Raw genomic sequence first — 23,735 nt, forward strand, 5'->3', positions numbered from 1 at the left:
GGCAACATGTTCCAGTGCCTCACTACTATTATTGTAAAACATTCTTCCTTATATCCAATCTAAATCACTTTTCTTTTATCTTGAAAACTTTTCCCCTTTCCCTATCAGAACACACAGAAAGATATATGGAAAACAGGGCAGTTTGGGTCTTTTTTTTTTAAGCTTGGATTTTACAAAACAGTTTTTATAACCTGGAGATTGGTCAGACCTTTTCTACAATATTTAGGAAGAAAAAGGGATTCTGAAAACTGCTCTGATTATTTTCAAGGAGTAGGGACTACAGCTTAGGTCCGAAAAAGTAAATAGAATTGGAACCCTTCCTACAAAATGGTTTGTAACTGAAAAATATCATATGGCCCAATTTTGATGAGAGGTTTTATAAGATCATTAAGTTTCAATTGTTACGCTACGAGCAAGCTTTCAGTTTTAGGATACATATTTCAGTCAAACTGAGATTCCTGTTCCTCATACGGGCGACATTTCCTTGGTTTGGGCACTTGGTCGTTATTGCTGCCTGACTCATGCCATCTGCATTTGCCAAGTGTGTAAGGAAGCTGCCATACTTATAAGCAGGAACATGATAGATGGAATGATAACATTAATCTTATGAAAATTACTAACATAGAGATCTAACAGCATGTAGACAAATTCATTTGGCTTTGTAATGGATACCATAAAGGTTCAATAGTTGTCTAATCTTGCACTAAATACCTCTCCTGTTATGAATAAAGATAATAATGCAGTTCTAGTCCATCAAAAATATTTTTTTCCCTACATTGGCAGCAGCAAGTAGAAACAAAGCTTAAAGAACCAACAAAAATAATTTAAAGTCGTATATCAAAGATCAATCCTTTTGATTTTAAATGGCACATTATAAAATTAATTTTGAATGTAGACTATGTATTATGCTTACTTATGCAAATAGTTACTGGGTTACTCACTGTTTGCGGTCTCCCTCTGTCAGCACTGCAGCTCAACACCACGTTCCACATGCGTAGTGCACTTTGTTACATATATATGCTGTTTTCCCAGTACAGGTTAGCTCAGTCTTCAGCCCTGAACACAAAATGATAATTGTGGATTTATGCTACAGAATAATTTGGCTTTATTCCTTCATGAAGAGTGGAAAGATATGTAGGTAAATAGATGACAAACACAAAAGTCACCATGAGCAAAAGAAGACCAAGGAGTTGTAGGCTGCAAAGAAATTTTGGTGTAAATACGGCAGTTCAAAATTAAAGAGTATAATTTGTAAATGAAAACATTAAAAATTAATGTTGCTAATGTTAAGAACAGAAGAGGAAAATGATTTGTAACTACAATCCAGTGATTTCTAATTTCCACTTTGTATTTTTTTATATGAAGACCATAAGGCACCATCTAATCTGTAACCTGCCATTGTTTTACCTTTGCCTCTTCTTCAGCTCTGAGAAAATCAATTTTTGAAACAGTCTGAGCATGTAAAATTTAGAAATAAATTACACTGATAAAATTTTTATACTGACCTGAAATTACACACAAAATCTTTCTTTCCTTCTTTCTACACAAACAAGAATAGAAACTCATAGAAGAAACTTTACTATTAGCACAGAAGCCTGATTACAAAGGGCAATTACTAATTTTGAAGTACACAAGAAAGGCATGACCTGATTACAGCATCGTGATTAAGATACAGATATAGATTAAGATTAGGATGCACTGATATGACCGGAAGAGCAAAATTAAAGTCACCTTTCTAACAGCTAGTGATTTACAAAAGGTTTATACTATGCAGAAGTCAAGCAAAGGTAATTCACGTTTTACTTTTATTCTGAAACATTTAGGTTCATACCATTGCATCCATTTCTGTAAAAGCTAGGGAATTGCACACCTTTAAAATAGTGGCCCTTATCCTGATTCTGAAGCATTTGTACATGCATGGTTCACTTAATATGACTCTGAACTGATGAGTTATTCACAATGTTAAATCAAGCACATATCTGCAGGAGTCAAAAATTATCAAGTCTTTTTTCAAAGACTGGTGCCACTTTGATTTTTTTTTTCAGTATCTGAAGGAATCTTTCACAGAACTGTTAATGGTGCTGAATGGTCATTCTCAGACAGTGAGAAGTATAGTTGGAGCCAGACTCTTCTTTCTAGGATGAGCAGTTCCTTTGCCACAATTAGACATTGAAGCACCCTTCACAAAAAACAGTCATTTCTTTAACAAGTGACACTGAACACTATCCCAGCCTAGAGCAGCTTTTTCAGTTTGAAATACAAAAGCAGTCAAGTCTCAAAAACTTCAAAGAATGCTTTTCATTTTCTTTTCTCCTTGATCCACTGTTAGAGCAGTTCATTTTCTTGAATTTTGTGAAATGACTTTTTCAGTCATCAGACCTGTGTAACAAATCACTGTCTCAATCACCAAATGCTCCCATTTGACTCATCTGCTTTTGCTTTGGCCTTTGGGTAGGAAGCCTCATTTCTGTAACATTTTCTAAATTCACTTTTGTGAACTCTTCTCCTTCAGTTGCACTTTGCTCCATTTTAAAAAATAACTGCATTTCCTGCAACATAATGTGTTAGTCTCAGGTTTTTACATTTCACCAGAACCCACATTTTCCTTCTTACATAGGGCAATGTCTTCTTTTTAAAAGCACAATTTTATAGCATGCGACTACTATAATTTGGGGTGCCTTTTAAGTAGTAAATGCTACAACATGGCATTTGTACAGAATTCTTAGTTTCATTCTACTAACTTAGAACTGCACTAAGGCATTTGTACTCTCATGTATATTGCTTTGCTTCTTGTAGTCAAAGACTTCCTAATTTCTGTTTTTTTTCTTCTGCAGTCTACTCTAAAGACAGTATCTCCTTTGAGGAAAACTCTAACAAGACAGACTGTCAATAATTCTAATCTTTCACAACATGGAAAATGCTGGAAGGATATCAAGTTCCTTTCCTCCAGGCTTTTTCTGCCTCAGAGCAAATGGGCCAACTTCGCATAGGTTTGCCCTGCAGGGAATGTAGTTAGTCTTTTTCAAGGTGTAAGAACAAATCCTGTAATATGAATTATATTCTCAACCAGCTATTTACATTTCCAGGTATTCGATCCAGTGATGTACAAATCAAAAAGCTGCAGAAGCTCAGAGCACAGTAGTCTCATCTGCAAGGCTGCCCCAGAATAGCACACAACGGGCTGGGTTCACATCTTTGTGTACAGAGCCCGACTGGGAAAGAAGTGCTGTCGTTTCCCATTAATAGTGATGCAGCTGAGTTGAGCCTAATCACTTTAACTTTGTTTTTATGTAGTCAGTTTTCCCATTTTCTTGGGAATTGTATGACAATTGCAGATTTTAGCCTACTTCCTTAACTGCTAAGGTTAGGCATCAATCTTCAAAAGACAAATAAATCTGAACAGCTATGTTATTAAAAATGGATGGTGAACACTCCACAGAAAAGGAAGATAGAAGAAAAAAAAAAAACAGCTTTTGAACACCACAAGAACAGTATAAAGCATTTGGCCCTAGAGAAATAAAGTCAGAGCCGTTTGATCAAAAATCCCCGAATTCTAAGCGAGAATCAAGGGCTCAGAAACGCACACAAGTTTGACAAGATTCAGATGGTCAGAGGCTTTTTGACTCCCCAAACATCCTTCTCCTGCTCCTACTCTACTGCCCCTCTGCCAGCCCATTTCCATCTGTGTGTTTCCTGGGTGCGCTCCCTCAGCACAGCTGTGCCATTGTGCTCTTCCTGACCCAGTTGTTCACGTTTCCCTATCCTGAAGTTTCACCCTGAGCTCTCACTTCTCACAGTCTGTGGTCATCTTTCCACGTGGTTCCCTGCACGGTGTGCACGGCTCTCCCCAGAGCCTTGGAGCACCACCAGTGGGGAGGCTGAGGCTGGAGAGCAGAGCCAAGGCCTGGCAGCACTTGGGGCAGAGCCCTGAGGGAAGGGCTGTGTGTGGGAAGGGCTGCGGGAGGGCTTACGCAGCTCTGTGTATCCTCTGGCTCCAAGCAGCCAACCCTGCACAGAGCAGAGAGCGCTCTCACACCTGGACCTGCCCACAAGTCAGAAATGAACCTGGATACTTTGTTCCAACAAATTGAGCTCACAGGAAAGAAGGCAGGCGAGAAGAGGCGCCTCATACAACAAGGTCAGCCGCCATCTTGCATGTCCCACAGCGTCGGTCGCTGTAAATGGTCTCTCCATATTCCAGAATATCCCAACAAAAGTGGAGTGACACCACTGTAAAATCATGAGGGGAGTTTTGCTGGAAAAGCTTTTCAGGCAGACATTCCATGACTTCTTGCCAATGCCATTGCTTTGTAAGAACAGAACATCTACAAACTGACCACGCTTGCTTACAGGTTTTCCTTGTTTTGCAGTTAAATTTGACATAAACAAATGTAATGAAAAAACTAACCAACTAAAAGAAGAGCTGAACACTGCAAAGATAAAATTAGAAACTAAGGTAAGTAGGAATGTTCATAGTACAAATAAGAAATACATTACGTTTACAAGCATATGAATTATTCCTGTTGGAAATAAATTCATGAACACTTTCAAGGCGTATGCTTCACCTGCTGGGATAGACAACATTTAGAAAATGCACAGTCTGCATTTCTGTGATGATCACTGCCAGCGAATCTATGTGCTTCTTGTGTGCAAAGGTCTGTCTGTAGCTTTCATAGAATCATAGAATCACCAAGGTTGGAAAAGACCTAAAAGATCTTCCAGTCCAACCGTTCACCTATTACCATTAGCTCCCACTAAACCATGTCCCTCAACACAACATCCAGTCTTTTTTCCTCACCAATCCAGCCCTGCAAGCTGACTGTGTGCTCACTGCCTTGCTCACCTCAGGGTAGGCACGTGCCCAGATAACATTCCAAACCCTGGGAGCACAAAGACAGCAAAGGTACAAGAAAGCCATGCTGCTCTCCAGAAAAAAGTTGGGCAGGGAGCACATGAGCTGTTTGTGGATGGCGTGAGCAGCTCTTGGAGCTTCTTACAGCATTTTTTCATTTAAAGGATGCATTTATTAGAGGTTTGGAAATCATTCCCGTGTTGCCCACTGCCATTCCTTAAAGGGCTTATTTGTTTCACAGACAATATCTGGAAACATTTACTGTATTTACTTCACAAGATCTTGAGTTATATACTAAAGATCTTCCTGTGAGCCTGGGCTCAGCATTGTGCCAGGCCTTAGAGTTTTGCTAGGGACACTCTAGACAGGAGAAAGTTTCCAAACCTATTCAACACTTTTAACATTTTATTATGATTTCTGTTTAACCAAAGTGCAGTCATAAGTTTAGAATAACCATCCAATTTTGCAGAGCTCTTTCACCATTAATACCTGTAAGTACAAATGATTTAAAAATCCATTTGCTTGTTGCCTGAAAAATGAAGTCTAGTTATCATCCCCATGTGTTTATGTATCTGTGCTGATGGAATGTATATGCACAACAGGAAGCCTTACAGAGTCTCCTTTGAAGTTAGAACTGTTGTGCATTTAAATAAACGTCTTCAAGAACCTTCTGGGGATTACCTCACATAGATGTTTTGAGGACGATTATTATCTTTCCAAAAACAGATTCTTCTGTAATTTTTAAGGGATATTTTATTTACATATAAATATATACACACATAAACATTACTATGACAGGATCAGATAAAGAAATTCATAAACAAATATTCACTGGTTGTAAAATGGGACTATAATCTTGCAAGCAGTTGGTCATGTATGCATGCCGCAAAAGACCTTTAACACAGTAACTTATTTAGCCAACACATTATATCTGAGTGATGTTTGTTAGATAAAGCCTTTTGTAGTATTGCTCCACATTTATTTATGAACACTATTTTATGTTTATACTGCTAATTTGTTATTGATGCAGTGTGATTTACAATCAACATTTACGTGGAAGGTATAGAGCACCTGAAGAGAAGAGCTATTATTGTACATGACTAATGGGAAGAGCTGAAGAACTGTTCCTAATTAAATCTTAAGTGCCTTAGCCGCCTAACATTCTATCTGGTATCCACAAAAATCTATTTTGTTTGCCTGTTTATTCTGACATTGATTCATTTTTAAATAGAACATGATACAGAAAATAAGTGGAATGGAAAAATGTATTGCAATCAGACTGCATTTATGCTTAAAGATTACATAAATATTGAAATTATTAAAAGCAATTTATTTTTCAGTACAGGAATTAAGTTTACATGTGTCTACAATATTTAATGTAATTCAAATAGCATTAAATAATGTTGTTCAGTAACGCTGTTTAATTTGTCCCACACCAAATAACTGCACTTTAAAAGCACAGATATCCAAGCATGTACATGCACAGGGGCTTATGCCTGAGCAAGCAGATGAGCCTGAGTTCAAACATGTTTTGACATCTATTTCACAGAGACTGCCCGTGGTCAATCAAAGGTTCCCAGGAAATGCTATTTATTTTTTCTGTTCAGTAAAATCAGGTAGCATGTAATTAGAACCTGAATTATAGCATTTTGCCTTTCATGCCTCAATGACTTCTTCCAAAAAAATCTATTCCAAATGCATAGATTAAATAGGCATCTTGCAGATGGAGAACCTACACTGCAGTTAGTTATGTTCGTTAATATAATTACAGAGATATAAAACCATCTACTCTCTTAGAATTAGTATGCAATATAAATATTGCTGAGGCAAGCACCTCCTTGATGCTTAGCATGCCAGACATATCAGGAATGAGGAAGTCTGGCCTTTCCCTGTCTGATTGTCTCACTCCAGTCTTAGCACATTTGATTCCACTGTCCTCCTCCTTGTGATATCAGATGCACTTCCTCTGTGCTCTCTCCAAAATCATCTGTATTATTTTTCAAATCTTCTGATTTTCACCTCTAATATCACTACCCTTTGGTTTTTCTGTTTCTGCACGTGCAAACCTATGTAACACCTTGACCATCTAGTTTACTTCCTGATACTCTGTGCCTCTAAAGTCTGCTAGCAGTTCTGCAGTTAACTTTCTTTTCCCTAATTGTTCTGAGTATCACAGTCTGAGTCATTTTTTCTCCAGTACGTCAAATGAATGATTCTCATCCTCTAAGACTTTTCAACACTTAGCTGTTCCCCATTTATCTGCTGTTATATTTTCTCATCCGATATCAACTTAGGTTAGATAATGATGCAGAAGATGCAATGGAAAATTGAGAGGAATTCTTTAGCAAATTCTGAAAATGCAGTGGTTGAAAGGTATATTTTTCTATCAGATAAACTACTGGTTACAATGTATAAAAATCCATTTAAAACCATATTCAAAATTAGAGTGTGAGTTCTGGGGGAGCTTACAGCCTTTATTCTATCAGTAGTTTTACTGTCACACTTCTTTGGCTAAGAATTTCAGCAACTGTCCTGAGAAAAACATGAGCACCTTTTCTCATCCTTTCTCCTATGCAATACTCGCATTGCCGAGCTAATCACATATGCAGCCATTCAGATAACTCCAGTCAGAGCAGTGATGTTGGACCTCTATTCCTCTGACGTTGTCTGATTTGATACGAGACGGCCTGTACGCAGTAAGACGTAGGCCTTTGTGTCAAGGTCGGATAACAGATTTTGTGTGATCAATATCTTTCCCCTTTTTAACCTGAGATTATTTTATATGAACTGCATTGATTTAAAAATATCATTTTGGGCAGACTGATCAGCAGCAAATTTGTCTTTTAAAGAGAGGATACTTTCCCAAAGTACAGTGGTAAACTGGAAGATTTTGGGTGAAAATGGGGGGAAGAGCCGCTATGCTTTATCTAGTCCAGAATCAGTAGCAGCTATGCCAGCTGTGTTTTAACCAGACCAAGATCCTTATGTCCAATATAAAAATATATGAAATAAAACACCAATAACCCTATTTCATAACTTTTTGTTTTCTTTTGGAAGGTTCAACAACTGTCTGAAAAAATGTTCTTCTTAGAAATTTTGAAGAAACGTGAAGATAGCTTAGAGAAACAGAAAGCTGAACTTATAAACCAGAAAAGCATTCTTCTCCAAAACTTAGTATGTTTCCAGCTGTTGTATTCAAGTAGCTCATTTGTACTGTACAAGTTTATGCAGCCATAAATTTTGAAAAAAAATTATAAATCTGAATAATCAATTTTTCCTTTCACACCAGCTTACTAAAAAATGTAACTGTAGTTAGATCATTGCTTTGACATTTAAATTTAATTCTCATTTTAATAATCTAAGTAATATATACTGCAGTTTACCTACAAAGCTGATTTCACATTCTTAATTTCAGTTTCTAATGTCTGCTATTGTGTGACTGAGTTCCATCACTGTGCATTTCCTTTCTAAAAGAAAAGCAGAAAAATCTCACCTTCAATTGGACTGTCTCAACCACTGTAAAATATACTGAGATGTATCAGAGCAGAATCTCAGGAAGGTCAACACCACATTTCAGGAATCCTGGCATTCCACACTGTCTCTTTTAAACCAAAAACACTTAGCTCCCTTTTGAAAAGTAGTTACTGCAGTGTATACAGGCAACAACATGTTCAGTTCACTGCCATGCTAACGTGAATATTGCCTTCCTCTTTCTGCTTTGTGTATCCCTGAGTCTTTAAGTAAGGTCACACAAGAGTAGCCTTCTCTGCGTATGTATTCATATCTCAAATCAGCAGATCTGAATTTTCAACATTTAGTATGAATTACCATGAAGTCCTTACTTTAATAAAGTAATATTACTTCAACATTCAAAATATTCCCTACCTTAAATATAGGAAGAAAGAAAGAAAAAGAAGTAGTATAAATATCATGGAAAAGTTCCTCCGAAGAAAGTATTCTCTGAAGAAATGTGAAATTTGGTTAATTTTAATTGTGAAGATTTGAAATGTGGATAATTGTTTCTTTCTTCCTGTATGTAAAGCTGCTTCTTCTAATTTAATTTGGCCAGCATTTTTTAAAGGAATGTACTATTACCCTTGTCCTTAGGATTACTTTTTCCAGAGAATGAAACAGCTCCCTGTCAACCATAGCTGACTTAACAGTTAACAAGGGAAATAAAGCAAGTCTGCACAGGAGTAAACGACAACTTTATTTAACAGCAGACTGAAAAATAGTGGCCACAGTATGCTATGGACTTTAAACAGAACTTAGCTGTAATTTCAATAATGAGTTGCACGTAAAATACACAACTATATAATTTGACTTAGTGAATTTCAATTTTATTTTTTTTTTTAAGGAAGAATATATCCTTCACTCTATAAGGAAAAAAGGTTAAAACAGCAGACAAAATGGTAGAACCGTAGGCCACGTTCATGTTCTGCCAAGTCAGGAAATGTGAATACACAACATATATAAATTTTAAGCATAAGCAACAAGCATGTTTCCATCTGCTAGCTTAACAAAGCCTTCATTTTTTCCACTTAAGCATTCAATTTGTCATTTCTTTTTTCAGACAGATGCAAAGAGAAAAATGACTGAAGAGGAAGATAATTTTACTAGGGAAGTAACAGAGTTTAATGATGAGTATGGACTAGTAAGCAATAGAGAACTTCTGATTAAAAAAAAAGTCAAGACTGAAATAAATGATTTAGAGAATGAAGCTGCTGTGTTAAAAAATGGTAAATCTTATATTAAATTATGTTACTGGAGAATGCAAATCAGTAAAATATAACTCTGCTAAACTATAATTTTAACCCATTCTCCTGCTGTCTGAAACCACCTCTTAACACAAAACTGAAAAAGAGTGGCCTGGCATACCACATTATATAAAGATTATTAAAGCCTCTTCTACTCTCCAATCTTTTCAGACATTTCCAACCATGTTTATTTGTGTTAAGAATATGAGATTTCCCAGACATGAGAGTTAGAGAAGCAATCCTTCAGCAAGGACATAGGAGTCATCACAGATCTCAAGCTGAACATGAGTCAACATCAGAATACCAGCACCATACTAACACATATAAACAAAATTCTAACTACTAAGATATGCAAAATAATCCTTCATTGTATGTAGGGCAGTTGAATTCTTAACTGGTGCTAAGATGGATGTTGCATTTCAAGAAAAAGCATGCATGCACTAGCTAGACACAGTCCTCATGGGAACAGTGGGAATGATCAGAGATCTGGAGGACATGAGAAAGGAAAGGCTGAATGAATTGGAATTATTTAACCTCTGGAGGAAGAGTGCTGGAAGATGGGTATCTCTCTTCAAATGTTTAAAGGTTTCTATATATGAAGGAAAGTCATTATATCACTAAAGTAGCTGTAAAGCAAAATATTTGTAATTATTTGCATGCCCAACAAACTGAATGTGTCAAACATCTTAGGAACATTAAAATAATTTATTTTCATAATCAGGAATTAATTATATGACGTGTGATTTCCAGTGAACTGCTTTTAAGTCAACTACTTTTGGTTCTATTTATGGTTCTTTGTCACCAAATGAAAAGATGGGTAAAAGTAGTCAGGAAAACTGAAAATTATATCACGAAGACTGAGCTACAATGCCTTTAAATTTAAAATATAATTGTTTACTTCCTTAGAAATGGAGACAATGGAACATAAGAATGTTCATTTAAATGCGCTCCAGCTGCAGAAGAATGAATTAAAGCAGGAATTATTTACTCTCAAAAGTGAACTCGAAGGTGTGCTTTATAATCAGTTGTTATGATAATTATTTCTGCCTTGACAAATGATTCCAAAAAATCTTTTCTGTCAAGTTATTTTTCTTAGAAAGAAATCATAGAAAAAAGATTTTATATATTTTACATTATGCAATAAATTGTTTTAGGATGAGTATAACAAATATAGTCGACTTCATTAAGATTTATGCTGAATGTCTCATACCAAGATGTACAGTTTTGCTGAATCATAACCTGTAAATATGAAAAATAAAATTCTACTTTTGCTAGTAAAATATTTACTTAACTGGAGAATTAAGTGTTTGAGAGTGACCTTAAAATCAACGTAAGTCTTGTTTAAATACCGTTAACTTGTAATTAAAGAATGTTATTAAAATGTAAATGTTTAATAAGCAACAGGACTTAGGCTGATAGAGACAGATGTGGCTGAGGTGATGCAGCTCTGATTTGTAAACTCCATAGTTGTTTTCTGACATTTGTGCATTATTATAAGAAAGGCAATGTATAAAAAAGGAGCCTACATGCAAGGATGGGGAAAATGTGCTAAATAAACAAAAACACCTACAAAATAAATAAGTAAAAAGACGCAGAAGAAGGAAAAGTTCTGTGTCAGTGGGGCTGACAGGCAATAGAGTGATTATTTCACAAACACGTAAATAACATCATAGTACATGAGTTAGGAAAGATGGACTACATATATGGTCACAGATTGTGTGGGAAAAGGAATAAGACTTTATAAAAGATTGCAATGATTACAGTACTAAAATCATGCATGTTCTTTACTCAGATGACTTTTCCCTACAAACAGTTAAACAGCAAAAAGTGTTAGCTAAATTTAAAGAATGCAGACCCTCTTTGAATATGGATGATTAACATATATTTGTAAGATCATTATTATTTTTTTAGACCTTGAGAAATTAATCAAGGAGGCTGAAGGAACGATGAAAGATTTAGAAGCAGAAAAAGTCCAAGTGACTGAAAAACCTCAGACCAATCCAGAATGTTTAAGGTAAGAGTCTTGTGTTAGTAGATGCTTAAATTTAAGCTTAGCTTAATAATTACAAACCAGTTCTGGTGGTAGTGACTGTTTTATCTTTCCTATACAATATTCACTGGAAATCAGGAGTATCAATTGTGTTTGTCACAAGCTACAAACACCTGTTGTTTCTTACAGACCTTTACCCTTACACGCATGCTGCAACAAACTAAAAACTGGAAGCAGTTGAAGGGAAGTCCCAGTCAAACTTGGAGGAAGAGCAAACTTGGGCAGTAGGCAAGTTCTTCCCTTTTTGGAAGAACAGTAGTGATACAAAGAATATCAATGAAGTACCCCAATGCTATACGTCCTAAGTGACTGAAGCTTCCACAGGTGATGGTGATAGAATGGAGGGCCCACAATAACCTCTTCAGCTCAGCTGGGTCTTGCATATTGGACTTATTAAATGCAGATTTTTTTCTTTACCGTCCCTAACTTCAGTTCTAGTGTGACTTCTAGTTAAACTAGTTTAGAACAATATTTTGAAGATTTAAACAGAAGACAGAAGGCCTTTCACACTCTCTTAATAGCAAATGTTGCTTTCTAGGAATTGACCTCACATGATTCATTTGTTGTCTGTTTGCTCAGATTTGACATTTGCATTTTCACCATACACAACAGAATGTAACGTTCAATGCAAAGAAACTCTTTCTAGAAAAGAATTGGCCCAAATTTTTCTCTAAAAAAGTTATTAAGGAAAAAAACAACTTTTGTTAACATCACAGTTTGTTTCTATACATTTCATAAGTTCTTGACTATAATAAATAAATGCAAGGTTTCTTTTCCCCTGAAATCTTTCAGTGGAGAAATAAAATGTTGCAGGGAACACTGGGGATTTTTCTGAATGATTTGTTAAAGCCCTATATGTTGCTGAATGCCAGTTTCTGAAAGAAAATGATATATCAGTCCCATTACTAACTCTCTTCAACCTCTTACATGGTGCTGAGACATGGCCAAATTTCCTTCAACATAAAAATTAATTAGCTCACAATTCTGCATACAGTGGCCAAAACTTTGCATTCAACATATACATAAAGGACAATGTAAATAATAATAGCAGTTGCAGTTCTGTTGCAGTTGTAAGACAGCCTGTTATAATTCACTCCCTTACATTATTCATTCGATCATGATATGTTAGGTTTTGTAATATATGAGACTGTCAACTTCTTTCTAAATAACACATTTCCCTTGGAGTAGTTTACTGCCGTAATGCCACTTAATATTCAAATTGCCATAATTAGTTTTCTGTAATGGGTTTCCTGTGTATAAGCTACAGAAGTAGCAGACATTAGATTACTTTAAATCCCCAGCTCTGCCACTGATTCACTCTGAGATCCCAACCCATACACGCCTGTCTTTCTACTCAGATCTCTGTGGAACTGTACTTTGGTATCCCATAGATGGAAGATGCAACAGGGGATAAAATATTCTGAATTTACAACCGAAGAAAGAGGGATGATAAGATTTTTTTTACTTCATAAAATGCCTAATATTACGGTCAGGATAACCTGGCACTGTTTGATAGCTGCACGTAGTGCAAAATCTAAATAAAGTGCCGCTACTGTTACTGCTGCAGCAGAGCATGTGCTCAGGCACTGCCATTAGTCCCTCTGCAGCAGATTCTTGAGTGAACCATGCTGCCCACTCCTGCAGCTGCCCTCACTAAGAGAACCTGAGAATATAGAAGCATTTCTGTAGCAGTGGCAAGACAAACTGGAGTGATCCCCAGGACCCAGGCAAACAAGGAGGCCCTCCCAACAGGCTATATGCATCACTGGCTCTTTTGAAGGATCTTCTGCAGTCAAAGTTCTAATAATACAATCTTAGATACACTATTGATTGTACACACTGTGCTTGAGAAGCAATATTTTGAAGCCTAATGAGACAAGTGATTTCTTTAATTAAGGTTTTTTCCCCTCTTATGGAATCTATTGTAGGAATGTATTTTTCATATTTACTGAGCACTGCATTTAGTATATGTTATTCAGAGAAAAATTCTTTGACATAAGACAAACAATGTTGATCAAAAATACTTATTTTTTCTGATACATAAGCACGAAATTTGATTTTCTCTATTTTACTGAGTAGGAAACCACACCACTTTTTAAATGGCTAAAAATACCAATGTGTTTAATGCTTCCTTAGAACAAATGTGAGAGACAGTCAGCATCAATAACCTGATATATGTAGCTCCCAGGCCACCCTGTAACTCTGTTACTGTATCACATACCTAGTCTCAGCTTAAAAATCAATATCAAAAGTAGCTGGCAAGGCAAGAATCTTCATTACAATTAAGTATATATCTTAAAGTAAATTGTATTTCAGCTGAAGAATGTAGCCAGCTAATTCAAATTACAGCAATTTATCTTTGATCTGAGAAAAATGCCTTATACCATATCTGCAGTTTCATAAAATTTCTCCCAAATCCATCAAAGAATTACAAAAGGTCACAAGAAGCACACGCTGTTAATTACAACTATTGGTGCTGCAATCACAGCTAGTTCTAATACATGAGATACTGAAAAAATCTAAGCAAAATTTGAATGTTGAGCACAGATGTAGTTATGGATAAGGACTAAATATAAAATAAAATTTGGATCTGGGGGGGCAAGGTATGCACTCTTCCAAAAATTGTCATATTTGGAGAAAAAATTAGTGGTCAGGCACTGGAACAGGCTGCCCAGGGATGTGGTGGAGCTACTGTCACTGGACGAGTTCAAGAAGGGGGGCATGGTGGGGATGGTCAGTGGTTGGACTAGATGATTGTAGAGGTCTTTTCCAACCTTAATGATTATTAATGAATCTTAATGAAAAATATATTATGGATTATATGTGATATAAACAATTGCATTATATATTATGTTTTTTAAGAAATATAACAGCAGTGAAAATCAGTACTTTCAAAATGCAGCGTCTTAACATCTTGCCTAGAGGGAATGTTCTTCTGCCAAAATCCTGCCAAAGACACGATTTCCTTTTCTGCTGATGTAAGCTGGGAGGTGTCCTATGACCACTAATGATTCTAAAATATGGCAGCGATAATCTTCGTGCCAAAATATGGTAAAAGTGATTAGGACAAGGATCACTGAACCACGACAGCAAGTTGAGGGAAACAAATCTACTAGCAACCCCAAAATTCAAGTCAGTGATGTTCCTTGAGATCCTTGAGAGTGCTCCAACTTCTTGTTAGATAAGGAAAACTGATGTCAACAGTACTTCCAATGGCAGAAAAGCATGTTACCTGACATCTGCTGCTATCATCTGCCTATCACTACCTTCTGAACTTTCAAAATTTCACTTGTACTGCCTTGCATAAAGTAATCATGCATAACAGGTGAATAAAGTACATTCTGTACCTGAATGAATCATCCCTAGCACAACTAGGATGTTCCACATCCTTCAATAGTTTTGTTTTTATGTACTTTTGTTGCTGTTGCTATTTGATACGCTCCAAAATGATTTATTTCAACACTGACTCTTCCACTCCTTTCTTGAAAGACAGAAATGCCCACAAATATAAGAGAACCACATCTTGCACATGCTTTTTATTTTAGAGAATTGCTCACTTTTATATTCTGGTTTAGATTATTGTTCTTCAGTTTATTTTATTATTACTTACACACCAAACCTCTGACTTCCAGTTACATTCCAAGCACGTACGTAGAACATACTGACTGCTGCATATATAGGCTTGTATGTGCAGCACTAAAAGTGGGGTTCTTCATCAGAAATGATGATTTCATAGGGCACTTCACATTTTCCTAGGGCAATCTTCAGCGTTAGGCTTTTTCTTGTACTGAACTGCATTCTGGTATTGCTCAATTTATTACTGAATTCAAATGAATGGGTCTTTCTATTTTTTAAACTCTTTTCCATTCTTCTTTTCATAAAAGTTCTAAAATGTTACTGAGCATGAAAAGAAAACAAAACATTGAAATTCTGCTATTTTGCTTACTGCTCCTTTCTGTAAAGCTAATGAGAGGGAGGAAAAAAGACCAGAAAAATAAGATACTTTAAGCCAATCATAAAAATTTAAAGAGCAATAAATATTCAAGATTTAAACAACCTGAATCTCCTCAATACTTGAGAAAATAATTATGTAATTAAGGCCTGTTCCAGTTAACAATACATAAACCAAAAATAATTTGTCATTTCAATTCGTTTTATTCAGTCCATAATTTTCACTCAGGAAGTTTTGAGGTTTTTGTTGGTGATTACACCTCCATTGTTAATCTCAGATGCTAAATTTTCCATGGTTGTCAGCATTCTTCGTGCAGTTCTCGACAGCACAATGTGCTTTCTTACTGACCTGAACATCAAGTACGTAAAGCACTACAAACAAAGTAATAGATTGAAAATACAAAGGCCTACCAATTTCTATTTCTTGCTCTCTCTCTTCAAGACACTTTAACCCCTTCCTCAGTGTAGGCTCCCTAACGTAGGCTCCTCACATCTCACGGTACAGATGCATCATTCAGAGATTTCTTAAAGAAAAGTGGTCTTTTTCATGAAAGGGATGCAATGAAAATCAAAGCCTTATTTTAATCATTTGCTCTGCCAATGTCAACCCCACGTACAGAACAGCAAGAGAAAACTTTGGCAGCACCTCTCTTGAGATCCATTTCCTGGGCTGGTAGCAAACAGCACCACTTAAATGGCATAAGACAGAATCAAGCAGAGCCTTTAACTGATATAAGGAAATCCCTAATTATGGCATTTCACTATTATTTTAACTGTAGTTACTTATTACATTATTTTGTCAATTTTTTAGTCTTCTTTCCCATTTTAATTTTAGAATAACGTGCTGCCTTATGTAAGGCAATCCAGATATAATTTTAATTAGAATTTATTTAGACTAAGAGCAGGCAATTTCTTCTGAAAATTTTCACAGTAGTATAAAGGGAGACTGTTATTTGAAACCTGAATATCTGTTCTGAATGACTGCCTAAAGCCATGTTGCTGGTGGTTTTGAAAAAACATTTTGCAATTAAATTTTATGTTAAATTTATAATCAGGAGATATCAATCTCTGGAGTAATATATGTGGTTTAAAATGAGTTTTTTAATGACAATCTTCTCATTGATTTTTAAGCTTTTCTTTTTAATAGCAGTGTCCATTGGAACTATTATAGTTTGAATTATGTTAAAAATGCTTCAATTATAAATTGTGGTATGGATTTACAAAAAATAGATCAAATTTGACTAACAATATCTTTCTTTCATAAGGCAGCAACTGGTTAGGCAAAAAAAGTGCAATGTCATCCATCTAGATGTTAGTAAAGTATTTGAGCAAGGAAATGACCAATAGGAACATCAGTAATGGTACTGGAAAAAAAAAAAGAACTGGAGGAAGGTAACTACAGTCACAACTGATCTTACTTAAGTTTTTCTATGTCTTTGGAATAGCAAATGTTTTAAGAAAAGAAAAGAACTCTGGTCCTTATACAGCAAAGAGAGGAGGAATGTCTTTACAACAGAAACAAAAACCAAGAAATTTTTGACAACTCCATTTGGAATCTTTCACCTCACTTTCAAGAAAGATGCATTCAGCCTGGAGTGGGGAATGGAGAGCCCATATTGCAAAGGAAAACAGGGATGTGCCTTCCTAGCTCTAAGAAAATATTACATTTCTCTTAAAACAAAGCAGCCCACTATAGAAATAATTCCAGTAATAGGACAGTTGTGCCAATCCCCCTAGAGAAAAATCTCATTTTACCTGTACAGTACAGAAGTCAAAATATTCAAACTAGAAGGATGTTTGACCCGTATTTATTTTCCATGCCTTTCAATAGGAAAATATGTTCCAATGCTAAGCAGTCCATACACCCTTGGTTTGCTATCTGTGCAGAAGATCTTATTCTAAATGTGCAGCTTAATTTCATGTGTTTTAAACTTTCCATGTTTAATCAATTACAATAATAATATATTCCTTAAAGCTCTTCCAGCAAAACCACCAGTTTTGTACTATTTTTGAAGAACAGTGTTCTTCTATTTATTTTCATTTACATTTAATTCCAAATGTTTCATAGCCTAGTATACTGTTTACATATATTACATCTTGCTAGCATTTATTATAATTACTACATCTTAATTTGTATTCTATTTCTGACCCATCGAACGTGTACTTTTATAACTTATCTGTTGAACTCAAGAGCTTGAGTTTGTGTTTCAAGATACTAAATCCCATTTAGGACTCATTTTCTCCCTTCCACAATTAATTAATAGTAGTCTGAAGTTCATTGACTGCTCCAGTTGTATCAATAGTATTTTTAGTTTGATCGTGTCAGCAAATTGCAGACACCCTGCAAAATCTTGTTCTCTCTTTTTTGCTCTCAAAATACACATTAATCTAGTCCCAGTGCCGCAGTGAGACTGCGTGGCCCCAATACATTAGCTTTGGTTTGGGCCTGAGACTGTAAGCCAGTCTTTTATTCTTTTCTTCAGTTTGAATAAAACCTTAAAACCTTGATAAATGTTTCTCCTGACCTTTGTGATAAAAATTCAGGAAAATCCACGTATATACTCCTGGGTTTATATATAACTTCTAAGAGAACTCCCAGATTTGTATCATAAATCCTATTCTTTCTTTACTAGCATCAAGCAATTTGATTTATAATACTCTAATGTTTTCCCTTGTACTTACAGTTAAAAAACAGAATGGCAATCATATGCAAGTTGGAGGCAGAGGGAAAGAAGAATACTTTCTTTCTTGTCTCACTAAAATATAACCAAGAAATGCTCTGGTCCTTCTGCAATTTCAACAATAACCAGGTCACATTATCTTTTGTCTTCTGCTTGGACAAAAAAGCTGCTAAAATGTATATTCATGCACCTATCTGAACAAAGTATGTCTTCTTTGAGATCCCTTTACGTAAACTTGTACTTAAATTGTAGGTTTGGGCTACTCGGTCTTGATCCAGTATTACAAGTCTGTGGATGATTTCTGGATGGATCTGTCTGACAGTAACGTTTTTTTTTTCATCACACTTCAATTCATAATACCAACATCTATTGATTTCACAATTATTTTTCCTATTTGCCTTCTGCATATACAGCTAAAATTCAAGTAGAGTGCATATCAACCACAAATGCCAATGGTATTTAATAGATGTGCTCATTTCACAGCTGCAAAATCGATCATCTTCAGTGATCTCCATCTTCATCTCTTTGTCACTTCTAGTATTCCAGAGTAATGGAAAATGGACCATTGATAGCTGAGGTCAGCCTTGGGCAAGCTAGCATTCAAAAAACATTCTGATGCTATTGTCCCACCTACTTGATTTAAGGCTAGGTTCTACTATTGCCATTTATCTTAAATAAACTTTTTCAAACTTCTTTTCACAAATAAAGGACTTCTGGTCCAGCTTTTCATTAGAGCCCACTACCTGAAATTCAGTAATTTAACAATCCAATGTTAATCCAATGCAATTACATTTTTTTTTAAGTATATTTGATAGTCTCCTAGAAGCATTTAGAAAATGCTAAAAACTAAAACAAAGGACGTGCAAGGCCAAAAACTAAAATGTCTTCTCAGATTTTTTTTCAATAGATTTGCTTTCTATCATAGTTGTTAGGAGGGAATAATTGTCATATTAATCCTTGTTCTGGCAAGAGGTACATCTCTTTCCATTTCCGAAGGTGACAGAAAAGCTGCCCTACATCTAGACAGTGTAGTTCCATGAATAATTGGTTTGCACATTCAATCTGATAGTGAAAAGATGAATATGAATATCCTGCTTATCTGAAATGTAAAATGAAAAAAAGCTAAGTCTCCTTCCAGGTTAAGCATTATTTTGAATAGCTCCATTGTCTCACATTCCTTCTGGTAAAACTTCATCATTTATTCAGTAACTCAGGCGTCTCCAATGCATTAATTGTGTAGACAGCCCTTGTTTTGTGAATATAACATTCCTGGCACATACTGCAATTATCTAGCTTCTAAATAAGAAAAAAAAAAAAAAAAAAAAAAAAAAAGGAAGACCTGAATGCAGAATCAATTGATTAATGCAAAAATTAAACACCACGTTTGAATAAATGACTTTTATCGCTGCTACCCAGTGCTGTACAAGGAGCTGTGCTGTCGCCACTTTAAAAGTTTTCTAAAATATTTTAAATAAAACTTAAAAATCCATATGCAGAGCTTTACAGTTTCAAAGCACATCATCGGTAGTAATTCATCCACAATCCCAAGACACAGATAAGCACCTGTTACTGCTTATCTTCCAGTTGTTCTGTCCTTAGCGTACACCTAACATGGACAGGTATCACTCTTAGCTGACTCTTAGCACCAAACAGGCTGTGCATCAGTGCTGCAACGTCAAAGACAATGAGAGAACACTTTCCCAGAGGTGAACAGATTATGACTTTCCTTGCAGTAAGTTCAGTAACGTAGGGCTTTTGTTTCTCTTAAAGGAAGGTTCTACTATCCCACCAGCAGAAAGTGCGGAGTAAAAACACGAGAGAAGGCAGTGAGGTTAACCTGGTTTAATCAACATCAAAAGCTTAACTTAGACCTTGAATTAAACTTTCCTCAATGAAATGGTCTGTAAACTAGCACTGTACTACAGTACTCTGAGTATTTAATTTCTCAGAGTTCAGAATTTCCTGTTGTTCAAACTCTTGTATGTGTTATGAATACAGAAGAAATATTTCCGGAAGGTATTTCCTGCTTTGTAATATGCACACAGGGCTGATACTGCTTCTATATTGATGGTAAGATATTTATGTTTTCTAGAGAAACAGCAAAAGAAGCTTGAGGTTCAGTCCCACACTACTATTCTAATGCCACAAGATGACATAGCTATTTTTCTCACATTGAGCTATGCCTTTTACTATTACCAAAGCCATTCAGAGATCAAACACACATTTTCTTGTGAAAAAAATCAAGCCTATCTTGGTGAAGAAGAGCATTATTTATATAAGATTAGATTTTTTTTCCTTTGTATACTATAAGAACCAATAAAAGATTGCTACCTCTTCTTTCAACCTCAGTAGAAGCAGGGTTCTGCTTTGATGCATTAGATTAGCTATTTAATGAGAACCAAAACATATACCTTTCCTCCTTCTTTCAGTCTGTCTGTATGGCCCGCAATACTCAGCATCAGTTGCTGAAACTGCATGAAGAGTAAGCAGCTTCAGCTCTCTTGTGATGCTTCCCTTCCAACAGCCATGGAAAAACTCGATGTAAAGTATTCATCAGACTTTTAAAAGCTCTGGCAGAGTTATTTCTTGGATGCTGAGCAGTAATCTAAACCCATGTAGTCACTGCTGAGAAAAGTTTCAGTGTCTACTTTTAGAATGACAAATGTCCCACAGGTTCCTTAAACACTGATGTTCCTCTTGGAATCTCTTTTTCTATAAAGGTCTTTTTTCCTCCCAGATGAACTGCATTTTTCTGGATTTCAAAAAAATGGATCTGTGACCCTGGTTTGTAGGCAGTGCTAGATAAGACAAGTCTTCTGTCTCTTTTTCTCTGAAGATATTTGGCTCAGTAGCTGCAGCACTTGAGAATCCCGTTGCTGTTTGTTTTTATAAATTGCTTCCATATTGATGGTAAAAATAGTTAGGTGCTGTTTGTAAATACTGTTTCATGCCTCAAGCAGACAAGAAAAAGCTCTGATTTTCCATCTGGCTCCATACTGTTTGATTTCTTAACAGGTTTGAGCCAGTTAGGAAGCTACTGATGTTTTTAATTAAAAATAATTTCAGTTAATATTTTTAATAGAAAATTTTTACTGGGGGCATCCTGTAAGCCTGAAAGAATGGGAAAAAAACCATGCTCTTTTCAATAGGAAAAATCACTACATTAAAAGTAGCCCTTACTGTAGAGGAGCCTATGGATGGTATGGAATCCTGACTGCACAAGAACTGCCACACTGGGTCAGGCAGGGCGCTCATCTAATCCAGTGTTTCTTCACTGGCATCGACGAGTGGATGCTCAAGTAAACAAGAACAGCACCATGCTGTGTTTCCCAAGTATCGACACACCTAACTTTAAACAACGAAAATGATAATTAATGAGGTAATTGGTCTAATTAAGCATTTAGTCAAGATACACTTTTTAAAAACCTAAATTGCCATTTTCTGAAGTTCTCCACATTGTCACCATAGCTGGCAGTGGTGAATGAAATCCAGTGCTAACGTGTGAGAGCAGCACTTTTGCCAATTACAAAAACTAGCAAACTTAAATCCTGATCGTGCAACAGATCAATGAGAGTTTTCTCACAGTAGTCAAATTGACAACTGGGACCAAAACTGAACAAAATAATCCAAGCAGCAATTTGCTGCTATAAAAAAACAAAAATTGTTTATTTCTTTGTACACAGGCTTAAGAAAGAACTGGAAAACTACAAAGACGATGACTGGGAAAGCATCTATGAGACTCTTCGAGCAGAAGTTGAAATTCTGCAAATGGTATGCTATTCTCACTGCATATTGTAAGTGCTTGATATTTATAAAGGTGTAATTTAAGATGATTAGCAGTGGTTTCAGATAAGCGTTTTATACTGTATACAAAGCCAACCATCCTTGCATTGCAGGTGCACTCAATTCCCATCTGTTTTAACCTATTGTTTCCAAGTGTCCAGGAGTATAAGCAAAGAAAGAGAATTCAAAGACACATTGTTAACAGAAGAAAGATCTTTACGGGGTACAGCAATAATCATTAATTTCTTGAAAGCTGCAAACTACTATGCATTTAGGAGCTAAGTTAATCTTTAACTCCAGCTGTCAGTTAAATGAAAGATAGGAATATGGAGAAATAAGACCATAATTGCATCCTTTTAGGGAAACATTTTATTTTGCCCACTCACAATTTCTTCACAAAAATCTGTTAAATTATGTTTTTCTCTAGATGTCAGTCCTAACACACATTTTTTGATTGTCAGTCTGTGTAACAACACAAAGAGGAGAAATGTTTTGAAGTCTCATTTTTGAAAACAAAAGGTTTTTAAAAGTTCATTTTGGAGCCCCTGGTTGAGCTGTATGAAGATGCAGCTGTTATTCTGCATCAATAGCGGAATATCAGTCATGGAAATTTTGTACTACTGACTCATGATCATTTTCAAATTCCTGTTGGAGGAATGTAACTTTCTTCTGCTTCATCCATTAATTTTATTATGCCTGTCAAACTTCAGAAACAAAAACAGTGTAATGTTTAAAAGCTTCTCTGTAGAGAACACAGTGAACTCATTCAATTTGATTTTCTATAATTCAATTCTTTCTGTTTTCCAGAAACTATCACAGAAAAAGTCTTCAGACAAGTGAATAATGTGTGACACATCTTATGAAGTGTCACAGAAGTTAGTCTGAGTATTGTAAAACAATTTTACTCGGGGTCTCTCAGGATTGCCTTTCGTGTTTCTCGTTTGGTTTAAACCACAAGTTTGTATGTGCCTTTATTTTACATTAAGACTGATTTGTATTAATTTAAAAGTGGGGGGGAGGGGTTTTGTTTGTCTTTTCTCTTTTTCTCTGTGTTCATCTGTCCTCAGTTCAACAGCTATCCATTCTTAGATTCCATCCTTAGATTCCTCTGTTGCTCATGAATGGACAACACTTCATCTGCAACGCATACAGCTGAGTTACCATATTACAAACTCCATTCCCTATGTACTGTTTTTTCTCCTTTTAAGTTAGCAATGCGGTCTTATCTGGGAGGAAGACTGCTATTATCATCAATAAATAAACTGTATTAAACAGCTTTGGCTATTTACTTTATAACTTGACAATGCAGTTCTCTGATAAGCTCTCTCAAGCAGCTCAACTCAATTAATACAGGATGGTTGTACAGAATAATTTATAACTCTGCAGACCAGTAGATGTCTCCAGTTATTGTAAACCAGTCTGCTACTCAGCATTTGTGCCATAAAACTTACTCTCTTCTCCCACAACCTATGAGGTACTGAATGCACTTCATCACTTGACAACAGACTAAACTCTATTTAAACGAGTTCACATTTCTGGGGAAGCAGTGAAGAAATTCCATTGAGTAAGGAACCCTCTTCACTCAGGAATGGGCAACATTTTTTCCACCTGAGTGAGACAAATAACTGTTCTGCACTGGTTTTTCTACGCTCAGAGCCCTC

At 35.9% G+C, this 23,735-nt stretch overlaps 1 protein-coding gene across 1 annotated transcript; it reads left to right on the top strand.

Annotated features, from left to right (window-relative positions):
- Positions 1-4,059: 4,059 nt before the first annotated feature.
- Positions 4,060-22,914, top strand: CCDC172 (coiled-coil domain containing 172). Its single transcript, XM_048946584.1, has 8 exons — positions 4,060-4,138; positions 4,371-4,456; positions 7,910-8,026; positions 9,426-9,591; positions 10,516-10,617; positions 11,521-11,623; positions 21,975-22,062; positions 22,882-22,914. The coding sequence occupies exons 1-8, from the start codon at positions 4,060-4,062 to the stop codon at positions 22,912-22,914; spliced, it is 774 nt and encodes a 257-aa protein (XP_048802541.1).
- Positions 22,915-23,735: the final 821 nt, after the last annotated feature.

Source organism: Lagopus muta, chromosome 5 (genome assembly GCF_023343835.1).
Source record: "Lagopus muta isolate bLagMut1 chromosome 5, bLagMut1 primary, whole genome shotgun sequence".
In the NCBI taxonomy this organism is placed as follows: Eukaryota; Metazoa; Chordata; class Aves; order Galliformes; family Phasianidae; genus Lagopus; species Lagopus muta.

Excerpts from the sequence above, each read along its gene's own strand:
- CCDC172 (XM_048946584.1), top strand. The coding sequence starts at position 4,060 with ATGAACCTGGATACTTTGTTCCAACAAATTGAGCTCACAGGAAAGAAG. Across the intron at positions 8,027-9,425 it reads GCATTCTTCTCCAAAACTTA|ACAGATGCAAAGAGAAAAAT; the intron begins GTATGTTTCCAG and ends TTCTTTTTTCAG. Across the intron at positions 22,063-22,881 it reads AAGTTGAAATTCTGCAAATG|AAACTATCACAGAAAAAGTC; the intron begins GTATGCTATTCT and ends TCTGTTTTCCAG.